Source organism: Zingiber officinale, chromosome 4A (genome assembly GCF_018446385.1).
Source record: "Zingiber officinale cultivar Zhangliang chromosome 4A, Zo_v1.1, whole genome shotgun sequence".
NCBI lineage: Eukaryota > Viridiplantae > Streptophyta > Magnoliopsida > Zingiberales > Zingiberaceae > Zingiber > Zingiber officinale.
In genome coordinates this window covers 156843012-156865927 of record NC_055992.1, presented here as the reverse complement: position 1 = coordinate 156865927, position 22916 = coordinate 156843012, and the positions used below count along the sequence as shown (strand labels likewise).

The 22916-nt window shown below is 37.6% G+C and overlaps 1 protein-coding gene across 1 annotated transcript; it reads left to right on the top strand.

Annotated features, from left to right (window-relative positions):
* Window positions 1-19293: 19293 nt before the first annotated feature.
* Window positions 19294-21687, top strand: LOC121973832 (aluminum-activated malate transporter 9-like). The gene is made up of 7 exons (XM_042525178.1): window positions 19294-19349; window positions 19428-19747; window positions 19827-19967; window positions 20058-20327; window positions 20401-20540; window positions 20618-20764; window positions 21014-21687. The coding sequence occupies exons 2-7, from the start codon at window positions 19435-19437 to the stop codon at window positions 21632-21634; spliced, it is 1632 nt and encodes a 543-aa protein (XP_042381112.1). The 5' UTR covers window positions 19294-19349; window positions 19428-19434; the 3' UTR covers window positions 21635-21687.
* Window positions 21688-22916: the final 1229 nt, after the last annotated feature.

The window sequence follows — 22916 nt, the reverse complement described above, 5'->3', positions numbered from 1 at the left end:
CCAGAATTACATATCGGTTTGATGACTAGCTCCACAGACCACCGGAGGTCCTTTCAGCGTGCTTTGTCCTCACTCGCACGCACCCTGGAAAACTTCCCAAGAGGTCACCCATCCTCAGATTTCTCCAAAAATAGCACGCTTAACTTTGGAGTTCTTAAGTTTGAGCTTCCGAAAAAGAAGGTGCACCTTGGTGATATGGATAGTATCATCTAACCTTTTAAGTCATATTTAACCAGAATCTCAGAACCGGGGTATTACAATCACCCCCACTTAAAGACACAACGTCCTCGTTGTGTAACCACAAATCACACCACAAACAAATCTCAGAATCTCCCTCGCTAGGTGGTGCCCTGGGTGCTCCTACCACAGGCGCACTCACGGTCGCAAGGTCGCTCTGATACCATCTGTAACGCCCCAGCCCGGGCGGGCCCCACCCGGACCGAACCAGGAACGACACCAGAATTACCTATCGGTTTGATGACTAGCTCCACAGACCACCGGAGGTCCTTTCAGCGTGCTTTGTCCTCACTCGCACGCACCCTGGAAAACTTCCCAGGAGGTCACCCATCCTCATATTTCTCCAATAATAGCACGCTTAACTTTGGAGTTCTTAAGTTTGAGCTTCCGAAAAGGAAGGTGCACCTTGGTGATATGGATAGTATCATCTAACCTTTTAAGTCATATTTAACCAGAATCTCAGAACCGGGGTATTACAATGTCTCTTACCTCCTGATCAACTTTATTATGGTATTAAGTCAATGGCAAAATCCATGTACAAATTAAAAAGTAAAAATAATAAATTAAAAAAATGAAAACTTAGAAATAAAATTTTTTTTAGCAAAATCATGTCTGTTAGAAGATCTTGATAAAGTAAGACTTGAAAATGATAAATTAAAAGAAGAAATAGAAAACTTGAAAAATTCTACTTGTTCAAATATTTCTACTTTTAGAAATTATAGAGGATTAAACTGGTACTATAGGTTTTACAAAAGTCAAATCAAAAAAATATCAAAAGCCTATATACCTAGAAAATATCTGATTAACCCTGTAGGAAAGAACCTCTATTGGGTTCCAAAAACTTGTTTAATTTAAATATAAAATTAAGACCTAGCACTTTCAGCGAGAAAATTAAACTTTTAAATTCTTTATGAGGCTTTGTCTAGAAAGTGGTTGTTGCTCCAATAACCAAGAAGGTCTAGTGCCTCACCACTGCTTGGAAGTCAAATATTGAAATAAAAAATTTAATTGACTAACTGAAAAAAACATTGAATTGAAATTACTTAATGCTTTTAAGGGTTATTCAATTTGTTTTAGAAAATTCTCAAAAATATTTATGTTTGCAAAAACATAGAATTTTTTTAACTTATAAAATTAAATTGTTTTCATTTAGAAATTTTCTTTCTGCTAGAAAATTTTTAACTTAAATTTTTTTTTAGAAAATTAAATTGTTCTTACTTAGAAATTTTCTTAATTATAATTTTTTTCTACTTAAAAATTTTCTTACTTAAATTTTTTTAACCTTAGACTTGTTAAGAAACCTCATTTTTTATGTGATCAAAAGGGGAGAAGAATGTTAAGTCTTGAGGGAGGTATAATCAAAATTTTATCATTGAAAAATCTTATTTGCACTTATTTTCAAAATTATTTGTCTTTACATTATGTTTGTTTTACCTTAGCTTAACTTGGGTTACTCACATCAAAAAGGGAGAGATTGTTGGAACCCCAAGGTGTTTTGATGTGATCAAACAAGTTAAGTTAGATCATGTTTGGTTTAACCCTTGTGTCTAAGTGTGCAGGAGCTTAGGAACATAAGAAGTCGAGCGGAAGACACGACTAGCGAGAAAGACGGCACGGGGAGAGAGCCGACGGGCTCGGTGCGTCCGAGGGACGAAGTGCCGCGGAAGAGTTCACCGGTGGACAAGAAAAATGTACACGACGTTCGAGGGATGAGAAATCGGGGAGGAAGGCTGCTCAAGGAAAAGGTCGGAACTTGGGTTTGGGTGAGCCCTATTCCGGATGGCCGAGATCACCCAAGCTAACGAAGTCGGAGCGGAAGACCCGGACCGAGACGAGCTGAACCAGAGCAGAGGAACCAGACCGCAAAAAAGTCAACTTGGTTGACTTATGTGGTCCAGGCGCCCGGAACCCTTTCGGACGCTCGAAACCTAAATTCTATCAGCAATGATGTGGACACTAACCGACGCGTTGGGGATAGAATTCTATCCCCCCAGGCGCTCAGAACCCTTCCAGGCGCCCCGAATAGTACTATAAATATAACACTGATTTCAACAGTCAATTAAATTCACTTGTGATCCATTTATTTGTGTTATACTTTTCTTATGTGCTGTTAACGCTATAAGAGGCTACTCCGCTCGAAGGAGATCTTCAGATAGTGCGCTACTTTCTTCTTGGATTAGCAATCTTCTGATTGCAAACCAAGTAACTTCTTTGTGTCTGCTTTCTTTTAATTAGTATCTGTCTTTTTAATTACAAGTATTTTTTATTTAGTTGATAGTCCGAGAAAGGGTAGATTTATTTTTTCAAGACAATTCACCCCTCTCCTCTTGTCGGCCTCCAAAGGGACCAACAGAACCCTCTTTTTATAGCCAAGTTGAACCTGATTCGATCCACTGATCTCGGGATCACTATTTGACTCAACTTTTATCGGTAGACCAATCCTCCCTGATCGGTCGACTGATCCTTTTGAATCAGCCCAGCTTCCCATCCAGATGTTGTCGCTTCGGATAAAGTCTTCATTCGGTCGATTGATCCCATCGTTCGGTCGACCAATCCTCTAATCCTCCCCGGCTTATTTGGTCTAACCAACCCGCTATTTATCCATCGTTCGGTTGACTAAACCTCTATGTTCAATCAATCGATCCCTTGGTTGAATCTTCACCATAAGCTGAAATTCTAATATGATTTTCTAGGGTTCGGTCGACTGATCTGGACATTCGGTCAATCGAACAAGGCAAAATCCTAACTTGAAAATGTTAGTCTTCCTGCAACATAAAGTTAGAATAATAAGGAAAACATAGTATTTTGACAGTCTCCAAACTGTCCGGTCCTAACTTTGTGTTTTACTAAAATCCTAGGTTAGGCTGACACCTACTGTTACCTTTACAGGGAATACATTCTCACCTACTCCTCTCAAGAGAGATTACCTTTTTCCAAATTGGTTCTCCAGACCGTTTGGACTTTTGATCAGCATCTAAGACCTCAAGACTTTCCGCTAGAAATTCGAATCCCGACCAGTCCAGTGTTTTTTCTAGTGTCCGCAACCCCCATGACTTTCACCTAGTGTCATCGACCTTAGGATTTTGTCCAACGTCCTTGACCTGCCAAGACTTTGCCTAGTTCTACGGACTAGGACTTTGTTGTCTAGTCGCAACTAGAACTTTACACCTACCTAGTGTCTATTATGACTTCTTTGTCTAGCCACAACTAAGACTTTCACCTGGCCTAAGATCACTTTGGACTTTCCTACACACTCAGTTAGACTTGTTAGATTATAACACAGCTTAACTTTGAACCTTTGTTAAATATTAAAATACAAGTTTAATTAGCTAATGCTTCTAGCACCAACGTTAGTCACTGCTTTGTACCTAACTAGGACTTTAGCATGCATCAAGTAATTTGCACTTGCATACTTGGCATAACTATTAGATCACAGGCATCAACCTACATACATAAAAAATTTATAAAATAAAATAAGCTCATTAATAATAATAAAATTGTAATATAACTTTATAATTGACTTACCAAGTTTATTGTATGCTCTACAATAGATCATGATCCAGTCATATATGTTTTGTGGATCTAGTGAGGGGGCCAGAGGCCTTAGAATTTCTATTGTTTGGATCAGCCGATGAATTTTGCTACTTTTTTTGTAACCCAAGTATTCTTCTATACATCCTAAATCACATCTGATATATGAGAAGATGACCTTATTCCCTCTATATCAGTTTGTATAACAAATCCTTCTATAATTTTATACAATAATTATTTTATGTTCCTTTAAACTGTGTCTCATATACGGTCTCCAAATATATATTTTGTTACAATAATATCAAGAAAATAAATTACTATAAAAGAATATTATATTTATGATCTTGTGGTATGTCTCCGTGAGGTATCAAAGCTGCACTGACGTTTTTTAAATTTACTGCTTATATTCCATTTCTTTGTGTTGCTTTAGGATGCTGTAATTAGTCAATCTGTAGAGATCTCCATGCTGACTTCTCTCAATCACTGTCATGGGAATATATATATATAAAAAGAGCATCATCACTGCATAAGAGGTTGCATATAAATAAAACTGAAGAAACTGCAAACAAGTGTAATATCCTAGATCATTCTTTTGTATTAATAGATATCTGGCGTATGCAGAAGCATTTCTTTGGGTTCTTTCCTTTCACTGTCATGCCTTATTCATGCTTCTGTGAAGGAGTGGTGCTATGATTCTTATATTCATCACTTGTCCAGATGAAACTTGATTGGCCAAAACCATGTGGCCAAATTGCTTAAACCCAACTAGTGATTAGTGTCCTTAAGATTAATCAAGGTTCATCAACAAACAGACTGCATGCGTATATCATAATAATATGAATCTATATGCTGCCATGCAATAATAAGATTAGAAATTCAGATTTAATTGTCAGTGGATAAAGGATTAAGATATGCTAGTTAATGAATCAAGCTTACACATGCATATATCAACAATATTCTCTTGCAATTTGCAGATAATGCAAGAGATGCTTATAAAGCTTCTCATGATATTTTCCTCATGTGCATTTTAAATTGGTTTAGCAAATTGATATATTGAAGGCAATTTATTGCCATTCTTTTTTGAGCATATGCCTATCCTGGAAATTCTCAATGGAACTTTCTGCTTTAGAAACAAAGGTAGTACTAATATGCCTTCCCCAGCTAAGGTTTCTTGTAATCGCATTCTTTAGAATATATTTTTTTTAATGAAATATCTGATGTTAGAACTTATGTAAAGTTAGATACAAATATATATTTGCATAATTTGGTCTTCAAATCTCATAAATTTTTGATATATCAAAAAAAGTTCTTAGATACACAAAATGTATCAAAGCTTAGAACTTGTGCAAATTTGATATTATGCTCATGGGGAGTGGGTTACATGCGACGATGCTCTATGACGGCATGTGCATTTGTATAGTGCTTATATGATGGTGGTTCTTGTTGGGACCAGATGGTGAGATAGTCGGAAGGTAGAAGGGGGGAGGGGAGAGGAAGGGAGGGGTGAATACCAATTTTACTTGCGATGTTAGCAGCAAAATAAGAAATGCTTAGCGGAATCAAACACAAAGCTTGAAGTGCATAATTATGTGCTTAGTTTATATATGTTCAATCATCTTTTTTTTTCTATAATCTCAACAGCCAATGTCTTAAGTTTTTCATTCCACTAAAGGAAAATATACTGTAATGTGTCGTAACTTAGAATCAAATCATAGGTGTTTGAGTAACCAATTTAGTTTATTATTATATACCTATTGAGAATAAATTTATTTTCAATGAGTGTCAGGGTAGAAGCATACCCATTTAAATTAGTAAATCTCTTTTCCCTAACTGGAAAGAAAAATGGTCACCTCAACGATAACTTACTTGAAGATGAAATCCCTAATGGAGAGGGAGCCATGAGTTTCAGATTGTTTATCTATTTCTTTATTTAGTTTTTACCCTAATTTAAATTTTAATTGGCAAATATCACAAAGGAAGAAATTTTTAGTGTAATGATGCATCTAAGTGGTTGGATTTAACTAAGTTGTTTTGCACTACAAAAAAAACAGTTTTACCGACAAAACTACCAACGGAAATTTTTATCCATCGGTAGAGTCTGAATATTACCGACGGAATAAACTTCCGTCGGTGATGTGTGTTTTTTTAAAAAATAATAGCTTTACCGACGGAATCTAGATTCCGTCGGTAAAGTCGAAATAAACCCTAACCCGGCCCCTTTCTTTTCTTTCCACGCGCGCGGCAGCATCTCCTTCCTCTTCCTCCTCCCCGATCTCGACGATAAGTTCCTTCTTCTTCCTCTTCCTCTTTTCTAACTTCTTTTCTTTGTGGCCGCCAGTGCCCTGCTGGCCTTTGTGCCGGCCGCCAACGACCTGGTGGCCGTTGTGTCGGCCGCCACTGTGTCGGACGCTACTGTGCCGGCTGCAGGTATGTCAGAACTGCTATGCTGATGGGTGTGTCGAATATATGCTGTTGTGCTGGCCTGTGCCAGTCATTTTTCTACTTGTTAATTTTTTGATAAATTTTGTGCTAAATTATTTTTATTTTATAAACAGATAGCATTTGCTATTTTTCTCCGGTACACATTCACATCTTCAGGTATAATTTAGTTTATTGTATTTTATATTATTTGTCATTGTTTAATTTACATATATGTTATGTTCGTATCTTAATCTGTAACATAATATCATTCTTTTGTTTGTTTTGTATTTGTACGTTAATTTAAGATAATTTATAATTATCAATTTATTAGTTTAAGGTGAAAATGTCTATGAATAAAGCTTGGATGTACAATCGATTAGAAAATGAATTTATTAGAGATGATTTTATTGCTGAAGTTGAAGAATTTGTCAACTATGCTAAAAGTCATCCAGAATGTATGAATGATGCAGAATTAAAGTATCCGTGCAATCATAAAAAATGTCAAAATAGAGCTTTCCATGATGAAGATACTGTAAAAATGCATTTATGTAGGAATAGTTTTGTGCCAAATTACTACAATTGGTACTGTCATGGAGAACCTTATTTGTACGAACCAATTGGGTCTTCCAGTGGTTCATCATCTGGCACAACTTTTACTGCACATGACTCATCAACTTATGATATTGGAATGCAATCGATGGTTCACGATGCAATGAATGTCGCAGTTGATTATTCCAATCTAAACGAAACACCTGCACCTGAATATCAGCAACTATATGAAATGTTAAAGGCTAGTGAAAGAGAAGTGTGGGAAAGCATTCCCTAAAGTCACTCGCAATTATCAGCTACTGCAAGGTTGTTGAATATGAAAGCAGAACATCATTTTTCTGAAAGATGTTATGATGACATTTGTCAATTAATGTCAGAGTTACTTCCTGCTGACAACATAATGACAGATAGTTTTTACAGTACCAAGAAATTGGTTAGAGGTTTAGGTTTGCTAGTAGAGAAGATTGATTCTTGTGTAAACAACTGCATGATATTTTTGCATGAAGATAACGAACTGAGTGAATGCAAAATCTGTACTCACCCTCGTTATAAGAATGTTACCCGCATACCTGGGAAGAAGAAGAAAAATATTGCTTGGAAAGTGATATATTATTTTCCTTTAACTGTTAGATTACAACGTTTGTATGCATCTGGCGCTACAGCTTGTCACATGACGTGGCATCATGAACATGAGCATGAAGGAGGTATTATGTGTCATCCTTGTGATTCTTCTCTATGGAAACATCTTGATACTGTATTTCCCTCGTTTGCAATGGAAACACATAATGTGAGATTGAGATTTTCCACTGATGGATTTCAACCATTTGGTCAATCGGGACAGTAATATTCATCCTGGCCAGTTATATTAACACCATACAATTTACCACCCTGGATGTGCATGAAAGATGACTTTATGTTTCTTATTGTGCTTATTTCTGGTCCAACCAATCCAAAAGAGAAGATAGATGTTTTCTTGCAACCTTTAATTGCAGAATTAAATGATTTATGGAATGTAGGGTCAGTGACTTATGATGTTGCAAGTAAAAGTAATTTTAGATTGCATGCTGCATTATTATGGACGATCAGTGATTTCCCAGCATATTCAGTGTTGTCAGGATGGATCACGGCGGGTAAATTAGCTTGTCCACACTGCATGACAGATTCTGATGCATTTTCATTATCTTGTAGTAGAAAAGTATCTTGGTTTGATAATCACAGAAAGTTTTTACCTATTGATCACTCTTTCAGGCGAAATAAGAAATATTTCCTAAAAAATGTTGTAGTCAGAAAACCTCCTCCAGCATTCCATATATCAGGTGAAGAAATCATTGAACAAATAGACAATAATGGATTTCTACCAGTACCTCAATTTGATTCTGATGAGATAAATAGATACATTGTTAGGATGTGCCAGTGTGGTTGGAAAAATAGGAGTATTTTTTGGGAGCTCCCTTATTGGAAGTATTTACTCATTCGACATAATTTAGATGTCATGCATGTTGAGAAAAATTTCTTCGATAATATCTTTAATACTGTGATGAATGTGTCTGGAAAAACTAAGGACACTGCAAAATCACGTGAAGAATTAAAACAATTAGTAAACAGACCAGAGTTGCATCAAAATGAAACTACTAATAGATTTCCAAAGGCTTGTTATACATTAGACAAAGATGGGAAGCAGGCTTTATGTAGTTGGTTGAAGGAAGTAAAATTCCCAGATGGGTATGCCTCAAATATGACTCATTGTCTGGATATGAATATGTTAAAGATGTTTGGGATGAAGAGTCATAATTGTCATGTGTTCATGCAAAGACTTATTCCAGTAGCTTTCCATGATTTACTTCCGTATAATGTTTGACAAGCTCTCACAGAATTAAGTCTATTTTTAAGAGATTTGATAGTGAGGTGTATTACGATGGACGATATGCTTCGATTAGACATAGACATTCCTCTCATATTATGTAAGTTAGAGTGCATATTTCCACCCAATTTTTTTAATTCAATGGAACATCTGCCGGTACATTTGCCATATGAGGCACAAATAGCTGGTCCTGTGCAATATAGATGGATGTATCCATTCGAACAGTTTTTGAGAAAATCAAAGAATAATGTTCGTAATAAAACAAGAGTTGAGGGCTCAATATGTAATGCTTATCTGGTTGAAGAAGCATCTTCTTTCTGCTCCTATTATTTTGCTAATAATGTCAAAACCAGACATCACAAGGTTCCTAGAAATTATAATGATGCTCAAGAAATAGACAATTCGATGCTTTCTATTTTTAAGTTTCCTGGCAAACCAATGGGTGCATCTATTTCTAGATTCTTAGCTCCAGAAGAATATCATGCTGCAAGAACATACATACTCTTAAATTGTGAAGAAGTCAAACCATACATAGAGTAAGTTGACTTCTCTAATTAAAAAAGTATTCCCCGTTCAATTTGTTGCTTGATATCTCATTTACCTTAAAATTACCTTCTTTTCCAGCTTATATGAACAACAACTATATCTACAAAATCCATCAATGGATGCAGATGGTGTAGCTGAAAAGTTAGAGGTTGAATTTGCATTATGGTTTGAAATATATGTAAGTTGGAGATTTTATTAAGTATTAAAGTTCGTGTGTGTTAAGTATTGTTCCAATATTTACTAATTGTGCAGGTTAAATACAGTAGAATATCAAATGTGACAGATGATAGGATCATGAATCTTGCATCAGGATCTCTTCGTAAAATAAAGGTCTACTCTGGTTTCTATGTTAATGGCCTCAAATTCCACGTGGCACTACGAGATTCAGGGAGATTAACCTATAATTCTGTTGTTTGTGTCAAAGGATCTATGGACAATAATAACACTCAGTATGATTATTATGGTAGACTTGAGGAAATCATAGAAGTTGAATATCCTGCATTACCTATTAAGAGGTGTGTGTTATTTAAATATTCATGGTATGATCCTACCCCAAGAATAGGTACCAGAATACATCCAAAGTATAATTTAGTTGAGGTTAATGCAAACAAAAGGTTCAACAAGTTTGAACCTTTTATTTTCGGGGTACAAGCAGTACAGGTTTTCTATCTTGAATACCCTACAAAGAGAAGAAGACCCAGTAAATGGTTGTCTGTTTGTCAAACGAAACCTCGCTCGATTATAGAAATGCTGAATACCACTCAGGCTACTGATGCATTTTAGAATGACGAAGTTGAGAGACATTCAATTGATACACAACTTGAATCTACATCTCAATTACTTGTTGATATTGTTAATGTCACTTATGAGGAGATAGATGATAGAGAGATGTTCAACAGTGAAGATGAATTGGTACTAACAGAGTCTAGTGATGAAGACTTGGAAACTTTTAATGTTGATTAAATAGTTGCTAATGTAATGTCTAAACTGTACTTTTCTATATAATTTTGTATTGTGTTGCTAATGTTAATGTTATGCATGTGTGTATATATATTTTTGTATTGTGATGTTAATGTTATTACTAGTACATGCATGCTATGTTTTTTTGCAGATATATTATTATGGCTGAGCAGCAGACAGTAGCACCCCCATGGCTACAAGGTTATTAGAGTTGTCGGAGATACATATGTATTTTTGTTATGATTAATACAAGTTATTAGAGTTGTCGAAGACTTGTTATTATTCATATCTATTTTTTTTTCCTTGCAGATTTGTTCCTGATGACCACCGGGTAGCCTCTTATACCACTAGTAAGTTTAAAGAGCGAGTATGTGCTTCTGGTACTACATGGAGGCATGTAGATCAGGAGATAAAGATATTTTATTACAATGAATTCGTAGTAAGTAAAATTAATATATTTGGTATTCAATAATATATTTATCCTTTCGTATACTAAAATCTATACTTATAATTGCAGAAAAGGTATACATGGGAAGATGGTCAAGAAAAACAGTTTAAAGCTACATGGAATATTTATTGTGCTAAACTGTACAGAGACCTCATGTATTATATCAGGAAAAAGGGCACTAGGCCAGCGTATGTTTTGGAGACGATATGGAGTGCATGGACGGCCACCTGGGCTGCAGAAAGATGACGAGAAAATGCTGAAAAGGCTCGATCTAATAGAAATACAGAGCCAGGTGACCCGAGCACCGGAGTCGCTCGGCATATGTCAGGATCGAAATTTATTGTTGAGCATGCAATGGATTTGGTAATTTAATTTAAAGCTATAATTTTTAACAAATTTTTATTTTATTATCACATTAGTATGTATAATTATGTCTCAAAATATTTGTGTATGTAGGAGCATGATCTTGCTCGGCAGCCCACATGCATGGAGGTATTTCTGAAGACCCATAAGAAGAAAGATAGGTCATTTGTCGATTCTCGATCTCAGGGCCTACATGTAAGATTATTAACTTTATTTCATTTGTTCATGCATTTCTATTTTGATTAATTTTAATAATCAAATTAAATATTGATCAATATTATAATTTTGAACACAGAATCAAATGACAGAAAGAGTGGCTCAGGCCTCTCAGCCACCATCAGAGGGGGGAGTCACAGTCTCTATCCACCGACGCGCTAAATGAGATATATTATGATGTTGTCGGTGGAAGGACAAAAAACTCCACCCTCTACGGCCTTGGCTCCCAGGCCAAAGTGGCATTTGATCGTTTGAGGACTCCTAGGGTCGTGCTAGTTCCTCTTCTTCTAGTGAGGTGCAGTCATTAAGACGCAAAAATCAAGAACTGCACACTCAACTGAAGACAATGGATGAGAGGATGGCTTCTATGGATGAGTGGAGGGCTGCTGAGGAGAAGAGGAGGACTGACCAGGAAACTCTCTTTGCTGGTATGCGAGAGATCGTGGCAAATTTTGCTCGCACCCAGACGCCAGATGGTCTTGAGTCCTAGGAGACTTAAGACCCATCAGACCGTGATGATTAGTATGTTTCGAGGTTTGTTCAACTACTATTTAAATCTTTATTTATCATACAAGTTACATGCAAAATATATTTGATTGTTTTATTCTACTCTGCTCATTTCTAATATTTATATTAATATATGTTTCAGACGTCAGGGTGTATATATTCAGCACGATCATCATCATCGTCATCATCATTTACTTTCTATCTAGGTATTTATTTTTTAAAATGTAAAATTCATTGTACATCTATGTAACATTTAGAATTATAGATCGATATCAATCTCATCATAATTTATTGTATTTTACTTTTTGCAGGATTTTACACTATTAGTTGTTTTTGGAGTATTTGTTATCATGGTATGAATTTATACATTTGAGCACGGAAATACTTTGTTTATATTATGTTTGTTTATATATGTTTTGTTAGAATATGTAAACTGTGATTGAGTTAGTTTATTTGTAAACTGTGATTGTATCTGTGATTCGGTTAATTTATTTGTAAATTATGATTGCATCTGTGTCGATATTTGTGATTATATCTGTGATTGTGTTAGTTTATATCTGTATTTGAGATTATAACTGTGATTGTATTTGTGATTATAATTTATATACATGGGATGAATGGGAATACAAAAGGAATCTGTCAGTTTTTTTTCTTTTATTGATAAAATACCGACGGAATATGGATTCCGTCGGTATTCCATATCGTAATATACCGATAGAATTGGTATTTCCGTCGGTAATTTCCGACGAAAATACCAATTCCGTCGGCAATTGCCGACGGAAATACCGATTCCGTTGGAAATTACGATATGAACAGGACCCCCCTCCTCCGATGGAAATTATATTTCCGTCGGAAAACTGGGGCGCCAGGTGTCCGCGTGTTTACTGACGAAAATAGATTTCTGTCGGTAGATACCGACGGAAATATTCCCTCCGTCGGGAAAATAGGTCCCGACGCATATTCTCGCGACAGATTAATATCCGTCGGTAATCTGTCAGTAAGACCCATTACCGACGGATAATTCCGTCGGTATTGCTGGATATTTTTGTAGTGTTGATGTGTTTGACAAAAAATTTAATATGAAATCATATGCTTAGGGACTTAACGGAGGGCACATGAAGCTCATCAAGCTTGTGACTTAACATAGTTAAATTTTGTTGATGGATGACCTAACACGATCAAGTTGGAGGTTTGTGCTTGATGGCTCAAAGATTTGATGAGTTGAACTCAGAGATGATTCATGAAGGATGGTATGAGGCATCTAAGAGACTCAAAATTGCTAGCAAGGTGGACTCTAAGACAAGGAGCATAATACAATTTGTTGGTTTGATTGTTTGATGACCTATAATGAGGTGAGCTTGTAGGTGATCAATGAATGAGGGTATGAAGCATTTAAGGGTTTGGAAATTCCTTGTAAAGTGTTCTTTAGGACAATGAGTTTTATATGACATGTTAAAGCAAGATTGGAGGGCTTGATGCATGCATTTAGAAACTCAAAGCTTTGCCCCAGTGAACTTGAGAGTAACATAAAGGGCCATTAAGGTTGAAGACCTACTTGCAAGAGAACCACGAGAGATTACAAATGAAATGTAATTTTGATTTTGAGTTTTGACAACGTCACCATTCCTCTTGGAAAATATGTGATATGTGAGACATTATGAGTGACTATGATATTGAGATTCACACTTTAGGGATCCCTATCAGGAATGATGTGTATGACTAAATATAGGCGTAGGCTACCTAGTGGCTTATCAGAAGCCTCAGACTAAGGGAATCATAGTTGTAGTTGATAGTTAAACTTGATCATGCAAGTTTACGTAGGCTTATGAGGTCGTAAGACGAGTGAAGTTAGGATATTTAAGTAGATGAAATTGGTTGACGGTGAGTCTTAATTGATTAAAGTGTTTAATTGACTCAAAATCAATTGAACACGAGGGTTTTGAGAACAATATATTGTTGTTCAGATTCCAATTGGTTGGAATCTTCGGTTAACTAGATGCTTAAGCACTCGACTCAACTAGACTTCTAGTCTTGTCACTAACACTCCATCTCTACCTCCCTCTATCCCGCTGCTGCTCCTCCACCCTTTTAAGTTTTAATTGTATATGGCTGAGTTGATATTCAGGTAGTGGTAAAATTTTCATACAGGAGCAAGTTTTGAATCTCGTGGGTTCATTCCCATAGGGAATAAGTTCATTCCACCTAGGAGGCCACTCAGTATTGTGATTTATCATCACAACTTTTAATCGAGAGTTTTGATGTATAATTAAGGTTAAAGTTACGTGAGTTCTGATCTAATAATTTGTGTCAAATGTATAAGTACAAGTTACTTGACAAGTGGTGAAGTCTTATTCCGTGTCAAACAATGACTAAGCTCTAGTGGAACTAGACAACTGAAAATCTAATTGAGTATCATGCATGAGCTAAGTCTTGGTTAGAACTAAGTACGAAAGTCTTAGTAGAAGTCAGGTGAATCAAGTCCAAGTGGAGTCAGCTGAGAGCTGAAAGCTTAGCATACAAAGTCCTAACTGGGAGCTAGATGAATCAAGTCCAAGTGGAGTCAACTGAAAGCTAAAAACTTGATAGACAAGTCCAAATGGAATCAATCGGGAGCTAAAAGATTGGCAAATAAAATCCAAGTAGAATAAGCTAGGAGATATAACTTGGTAACTCCGCCTAGATGAGTTAGCTGGAAGCTGAATATCTAGACCCAAAGTAAGTGTGAGTAACTTTACATTTCTATTAAACTCATTGTGTATAACAACTATAGGAAAGCAATGTTCGATGGTTCCAGGCAACCTGAGGGAGTCCGAAGGTACTGAAGGAAGCCCAAGTGATTGTATCGGGTCTAGGCCACCGGAGGATACGGGCAACCGGAGTAACTTCCAAGCAATCGAGAGATGATGTTATCAACAATCAACACCAGTTGGGTCAAGATTAGGGTTGCCCCCTCTCAAGGCAACCAGAGAGCTTTGTTAACATTATCTGACGGATAAAAGTTGCAGCCATATCAGCACCTCTCTAGGTGACTAGGAGGCTCCAGGTGATCGGGAGACTCTAGGCGACCGGAGAAGAGCTATCAATAGAGCTTCGAGACAGAGTTTAAAAATTACTCATCTATATAGAATTCACTATTGTTCTCGTGCTCTAAGTGCTCTTTTACCTTTTGTACTGTGACACGTTGCAACATACGCTTCATTTTTTATCGGCAACACATGAATAGCATTTTCATTCTATTTTTGAGTTTGGCATATTTTTGTGTTTGTATTTTACTTTTTAGATTCCTTTTTAATAAGGTTTTTCTACCCCTAAAGGCTTTCTAGAAAGAAAAAATTAGAAATAAGAATCATATTTTTATAACTGCTACATTTGTCTAGTTTCTATATTTCTGATTTGGTTGATCAACTGCTTACATGTCTACTTGATTGTTAGTTAAATATTTTCGATGCTTACATTGTTTTATCTTATTTGATTGAATCAATCTAAGTAATTTTTATTTCCACTGTACTACTATGTTAGTTCAATTAATTTAGTTATTATCTATTCATTAAATTTGTAACAATATTCATTGGCCCCCTCTAGCATCGAATTCAATCCTACACCTTCCTCTTCTTTTCCTCCCACATTGCTCCTCTATGCTCCACGTATCTCTTATAATATGGCGACATGCTATGAGATGTGCTTGGGATGAATGAAATCATCTTTTGCTAAAACAATTTATCTTTTTTTCTTTTGGTCCCTCCCTTCATCCTCCTCTTGCATCTCCAACCACTGAAAACCCTAGCAAAGTCCCTTACCCTCTCTTTATTAACCACCAAAGTACCCACGCTCTTCTACCATAATCAACTCCATCATTGTAGTTCCTCCTCCCCAGCTAGCGATATGCGAAAACTCATAACATTTCTTACATTTCCTTTCTCATTGATTGAGCTAATAATTTTAGCAATTTATCTTAAATTTTAAATTTAATATTTTATCATTTTACTAATTGATATATTTCAGTTAACATTTATAATATGGAGTAGTTAAATTTTATTACTTAATTATATGTGATATTGTAGATAATGATTGAATGATAACTATTAAAATCTAGATGAGTAAAGGGTGTTCTTATTGTTTTCTAGGTTTATTTTTAGGATTATTAAGATTAAGAATTTAGTACTGTAAACCTTATGTTAAATCAAATTAAACTATGATAAAGAGGGCAAATTAATTCTTGTTGTCTCGAAGTAAATATTGTCAAAATCACTTGTAATCAAAGGGCAAAAAAAATAAGGTTTTAACACATTTAACATTTTATGTCATTGACAACTTAAATATTCTTAGGAAAAAATAATAATATGTGTAAAGTAAATAACAAAATGATTAATTATTTTTATAAAATATATGTAATGCAAAAGGGGGATAACACTCACCCTAGGTCTCCCTCCATTGTTTATGCCAATGCCTTGTAGAAGGGACGTACCTCACGGTACTAAACGGCCTCCTAAGTGTGAGGAACTTATTCCCTAAGGGAATGAGCCCTAGGGATTAGAACTTTGCTCTTGTGATGCAAATATACCACTTGAGTATCAATTCAGCTATGACCATGGGGCAATTTTTATAAAATATATAGGTCATGGTGATAAAAGGGGAGGGGTAAATAATAAACCTACAAATTGCAACCTAGCAATGTCACAGAGTTAATTAGCAACGAAAATAATAGAAATAAAATGACACAAATGATTTTACATGGCTTGACAACTCGTAATCTTCTAATCCACGACGTATGATTCTTTGGTGAATCAGTCTCTGACTCCTCTATCTTTCTTCTCTTCATTGAAATGACTCTAAGTGGAGAAACCTCTTTTAAGATCATTAAGGATAGTTGTGGAGCTTACAATAGAATTCTAGGATTTCACAGTGTGACTCAATACAATAACAAAAGAAATGATTACAATCAATCTATTATTGTTGTCTTTGTCATCTTTTAGCCATCTTTTAAATCGTGACAAAAGGTTATACATTCACCCTAAGCATTCCTCCACATTGCCCAAGACATTTGGAAGAGAGATAAATTACGATGAACGAGCATGTCTCTTTAAGGTGGAAGGGATTTTATTTTTCAGGGAATTATTCACCTAGAAATTCAATCTCTCTCTTGTAGCAATCTATTATCGGTAGGGCTGTAAACGAGTCGAGCCGAGCCGAGCTTTGGGGTGTTCAAGCTTGTTTGATAAGATAATCGAGCCGAGCCGAGCCGAGCTTAAAATGAACCAAGCTTTTGAAATGACTGTTCAAGCTTGGCTTGGTTTATTTTTTATGAGCTTGAGCTTGTTTGAAGCTTGACTTGAGCTTGGTTCGTTTAGATGTTATCAAGCTCTCAATTCAAGCTTGGCTTGAGCTTGGCTTGGGTTTGGTTCGAGCTTGGCTTGAGCTTGGTTCGTTTAGATGTTATCAAGCTCTCAATTCAAGTTTGTTTGATTGTTTGAAACTTTTAATTGTTTGATTAGTTATTAAGATTGATAATTTAAATTTATTTATTTTATTTTATTATTTATTTAGCATATTGAAAGAGTTTTATTAATAAATATGGTTCGTGAACATTGTTCACGAACGTTGTTCACGAACATTGTTCACGAACGTTAACAAGCTGAACACATATGTGTTCAAGCTTGTTTGTTTAGCTTAACGAGCTGTTCAAGCTTGTTTGTTTAATTAATCCTATGTATATTGAACGAACATAAACAAGCTCTTACCAAGCCGAACACCAAGCTTGTTCACGAACACTTGATTCATTTACCGTCCTAATTATCGGAGTACTAACTCACCTTTAAACCCTCTTTTAAAGCCTCCTCAACACAATAACATTTTCACATGATCTTGTTGACGTGACACCTATCAATCCATTGACAAATCACCATTAGTCAACTGATGCCACTGATTCTGTGATTTGCAATTGATTCTTCCAACAACTTCTCCATCTATAATTCATCAGTCGACTAACAATCATCCATCGTTCTACTTGGTCATGACCAAATCTAACAACTTACAATTGATTTTCTTGATTCCTCGTATAACACCTACATCAGTTGATTGATCACAACTAATTAGTCGATTGGGCCAAAAAAAGTATAAAACAAAATATTTCTTAATTGGTTGCACCAAGTCAATTAGCATATCAATCAATTTCATAGGAAATCGATTGACTACTCAAATACAAACAAACTCAAGGTAAGTTTTATGGTCATTGCCCTTGGTCGACTAGTAAGTTGATTCCAACTCATCTAATGATATAGTCCACTTAAATTGATCAGATCAACCCACGGTTGAGAATATTTTCACTCAACGCTTAGCATATCAACAACTATCTTCCAATACAAGATATTTTTCCGTAAGTTTCTTATCTTTCGGATGCACTAAGCTCTCTAGTTTTCTTCCCGTGCTATCTTTCTTATTTTGCTTATGTAGTATCTCCACCAATCCTCTTCCAAGCTTTTCATTCTTAGGGTACACCAGGCTCTCTGCTCATTTCCATATCATCCTTCTTGATCTACTTAAGTATTCTGCTTTCTAACCACATTTCCCTTTGATGTTGCTAGTCCTGCATCCTTAGGTGTCCTATATAATCCTTCTTTGGTCTTTTACAAACCTCAAGTCATCATATGCTCTCTATGTGTATGCTAAGTGCCTTGTACACTTAAACATGCAAATCAAACACTAAGACATGCATGACCTAATTAATTTAAATCCTTTATCTAAACATCAAAAAAATGTGGTTGCACCGACTATTTGGGGACCTAAAGTTCCAACGTAACTAATCACCATAATAAAAATTACTTTTAGTGTAATTATGTCATGATTTATCTATCTTCATATAATCTAAGGATGAACTATGAATTATGATAGATGTTTGTCGTGATTATAATAAACTTTTTCCTACATTGAATTTAATTTATTGATTTTGATAGTCAACTAATATTTTTAGTGTGACTTTTAGCAATCAAATCACTCTTAGAAATCTATTAATTGATGTCATAACAGTAGAATCATAATTAAACTCCTATTGTGATTGCGACCCCAAATCACCTTTTCTTAATCTAAATATATCTCTCAAAAGAAAAGCAATTTACTATATATATAAGGTTCTAAAACAAAATTCCAAATTAAAATATTATATTCTAGTTTTGTAAAAGGCTACTCACCTAACATTTCTAAACGTGTTTTTATTCCATGCGTGAGTCACTCCACATTGGAGGCACAATTAATTTTTTTTTATTTGAACGATTAATTTTAAAAGTGATGGGCTCTTGATTTTTTTTTTGAAAATCCTTGTAGTATGTTTTTTTGAAAATTATATTGGCAATGGAAATAAACTGAACCAAAGTGGCTAGTGTTTGCTAATGGCAAACCACACATTAATGATTCTAATTCTCTATCTTCAACGCATTATTTTGTTCTCCAGCATCCATGAATTTACACCTAATATAATTATTTTCCATGCATGTTTTCTATGCATCTTTCTTTCTATTATTAACAGGTATTATTCTCCAAATTAATTAGCTTAAAATAACTTAGCCACCAACCCACTGTTCCATCCACTTGCCCCACCAAGCTCTCGCCTCCCATCCCTTTAAATACTCGATCGATCTCCAGTTTCAATCACTCTCCGTCCACGAATTTCCAATTCATCGATCGAAGATATATATAAACTCGATATATATTCTTCATGTAAGAAACCAATTCACGCTGTTCCATCTTACTTTCTCGATGTCCTCCGACGCTTTGTTTAAATTTGCATGCATGCAGAATCAAAATGAATGGGAAGAAAGGAAGCGACGACGTCCGGATCGACATTTGCTTGGCTGCACGAGCAGGAACTGTGAAGAAATTATCTACTGATGTCGATGACAAGGCGGTGGCCGTACCTATACCGATGAGGAAGATGATGCTGGAAGTGTGGCAGTTTGCTAAAGAGGACAAGAATAGGGTGACATTTTCCCTCAAAGTGGGCTTGGCTTGCCTCCTCGTTTCCCTTCTCATCCTCATCCGTGCTCCTTATCAAGTCTTTGGCACCAACATCATCTGGTCCATCCTCACCGTCGCCATCATGTTCGAGTACACAGTCGGTAATTAATTAAACAAAGAGTATGTGTCTATAGATATATATATAGAGAGAGAGAAATTAAATTGAATACTTTTAATTAGGTGCAACTTTTAATCGAGGGTTCAACCGAGCGTTGGGGAGTTTGCTTGCAGGAATCTTCGCCATCGTGGTGATCCAAGTAGCCATGTCCAGTGGCCACATTGCCGAGCCTTATGTCATTGGCCTCAGCATCTTCCTCATCGGTACAAATTATTTAATTTAGCTAATTAAAGATTGAACTGCATGCCGTACGTACGTTGATCCATGCATGCATGCATGAACTGGCCGTGCAGGGTCCGTAGCGTCGTTCATGAAGTTGTGGCCGTCGCTGACGCCGTACGAGTATGGCTTCAGGGTCATCCTCTTCACCTACTGCCTCATCATCGTCTCGGGTTATCGGATAGGAAACCCGATAAGGACGGCGATGGACCGGCTTTACTCCATCGCCATCGGCGCCATCGTCGCCGTCCTCGTCAACGTCCTCATCTTCCCCATTTGGGCCGGCGAGCAGCTCCACAAAGAGCTCGTCGACCATTTCGACTCCGTCGCCGACTCCCTCGAAGGTACGTAAAATATGACTATATATATATCTATAAACACCATGGCCAACATGCATATACAAATTTATCTCGCCAGAGTGTGTGAAGAAATACCTAAGCGATGATGGAACGAACCACCCGGAGTTCTCAAAGACAGTGATGGACGACTTCCAAGATGAACCAGCGTATCGCAAGTGTCGAGCCACATTAAACTCTTCTGCCAAGCTTGACTCATTGGTACGTATTCCATCGTCAAGATCGATCGTAATATCCTCATAATTAGCATGCGTATAACATCTAAGTATTATGTGCAGGCGAATTCGGCAAAATGGGAGCCTCCGCATGGGAGGTTCATGCGGATGTTCTACCCGTGGGGAGAGTACGTGAAGGTCGGAGCCGTGCTTCGCCACTGTGCTTACGACGTCATGGCACTGCATGGCTGCCTCCACTCCGAGATACAGGTATATATATACGTATTAGATATATATAGTTATTTGGACGTATATTCTTTCTGGTAAAAAGAATTAAATCTGCGAAGAATATTAATGGTATCTAGCTAGCACAAATACTCTGCACTGCAAGGCTGAGAATAGCATCGTATGCTTAATTTGTACTCTCGAATTTAGCATCTGAATCCGATTCCATGAAACCTTAAATATGAGACTGTAAATTTACCAGACGTGCGTGCATTCTCTTGGTTTCTCTTTCAGGCGCCGTTCAATCTGAGGAGCACATTCCGCGCAGAGATTCTCGATGCCGCCGAGCAGGCGGCGGAGCTGCTCCGCAGCTTGGCAGAGGGAATCGGCCACATGAGGCACGGCTTCCGGACGGGCCTGCTCAAGCGCGTCCACAGCTCGGCCGAGCGCCTCCAGCGCTCCGTAGACATGCACTCCTACCTCTTCACCTTGTGCCGCCGTGAGGTCGCCGGTGCCTCCGCCAAGCGTCCCAGCACCGTCGACAATGGCGACGACGACAAGGGTGGTAAAAACAGCTTCCCGATGGCCGCCAAGCTGTCCGCTGACCTCTCCTTCGGCAGGAATAGCAGCAACCTTTTGCCGCCGGCGGTGCAAGGCGAGTCGTACCATGAGATGATGAAGAGGCAGCAGCGGCGGCTCCACTCGTGGCCGTCGAGGGAGGTGGACGACGACTTGGAGAAGGACGTCGGCGAGGAGGCGATCCCGAGGATGCGCGCACTGGAGAGCACCGCCGCGCTGTCCTTGGCCACCTTCGCTTCCCTTCTCATCGAGTTCGTAGCTCGGCTCGATCACTTGGTGGAGGCCGTGGATGAGCTTGCTAAGCTGGCCAACTTTAGGCAAGAGATTGCGTGCTAATTCTAAATCTAAATCTGGAACGGGAATTAATTAATCTTAAAGATCTTTGAATACATGTAACACAATTAAGTAATTAATAAGAATAGATAAACAAAAAGACAAAAGGAAAAAAGCGATATTTAACTAATCCATTCTCCTCGTTGAGTTTCCACTGTACTACTGGATGGTAAATAAATAAAGGTGTCTTTAATTATCAATTTTTTAAAACAATATATTTTCTAAAAAATTAAAATAATTTTACTATCTTACTATTTTATTTTATTAAAAATAAAAAAAATAATTTTAAGAGTTATTAATAAAAATTTTAAATTATTTATATATAAAAAATATATACTAATTCTTTTTAGTCTCACATTTTAAAATTGACAAATTACAAAGAGAAAATTTTATAAATACTTGGGTTAACGATTGATATGAATATAGTTTAGGGGCAAGGGAGTAATTAAGAGAGGGAGGAGGAGCATTTTCATCCGTTTGCCGTTTAGGACTTAAGAGGGCTTCGTGGGTTTGGTTTAAGGGGGGTCTTCTTCTTCGTTTGGCTCCGCCGCCAACCCTCTCATGCTCTTAGCCTACGTCGACGTCGACCGCTCCCCTCTTCTTCCTCCGCCCGCCACCTCTTCTCCTCTCTCTCTCCCTTTCTTCCGCAACCAAACCGCATCTCAAGATGAGGGGAGGGCTTTCCTGCTTCGTGTCTTGCACCGCGTCGCCACCTCTGCTCCCTCTTTCATCGCCACCCTCGAGCGACGACCGCCGGCAACGACCTCCTCCTCTCCTCTTCCTTCTCCTCACGACGCCACCCACAGCATCTCCTTTTCCTTCTTCCTCTCCATGCCTCTGCCATCGTCGATCAGACTGACGCCAACACCAGCAAGGGCTTCTTCTTCCGCAGCTAAGAGGAGCCAAGGGAGGAGCTCGCGTTTTCCTTCCTCGCTGCCACCACAACAGCGAGGGACGTTGCCGCCACCCCCATTTGGCGATGCCTTGCCGGAGGGTCTCGTCGTCGTCGGGTCCTTCTCGCACCACCTCTGCCCTTCCTCTTCTCTCTCTCTCGCACAGTCGCCTCCTGCCATCGCCGGCTTAGACGCACGCCACATTTTCTCCCTCACTCACACTGCCACGCGTCGATAGCCCATCGTCCTCCTCTTCCTCTCTTTCCGTTGCCACCATAGTTGTTGGAACCGCTGCCCGCACCTCAAATCCGTTGGTCTGGTTCTCCGGCGCTTGATCTGTAGTGTTGTATGCCTCCGATGTGTTGGACGTTTAGGCGTTACTGGAGACGAAA

What these genes read in the sequence shown, in the direction of transcription:
- LOC121973832 (XM_042525178.1), top strand. Translation starts at nt 19,435, where the DNA reads ATGAATGGGAAGAAAGGAAGCGACGACGTCCGGATCGACATTTGCTTG. An exon ending in CGTCGCCGACTCCCTCGAAG is followed by an intron (nt 20,328 to 20,400) that starts GTACGTAAAATA and finishes TTATCTCGCCAG; the next exon opens with AGTGTGTGAAGAAATACCTA. An exon ending in GCCTCCACTCCGAGATACAG is followed by an intron (nt 20,765 to 21,013) that starts GTATATATATAC and finishes TTTCTCTTTCAG; the next exon opens with GCGCCGTTCAATCTGAGGAG.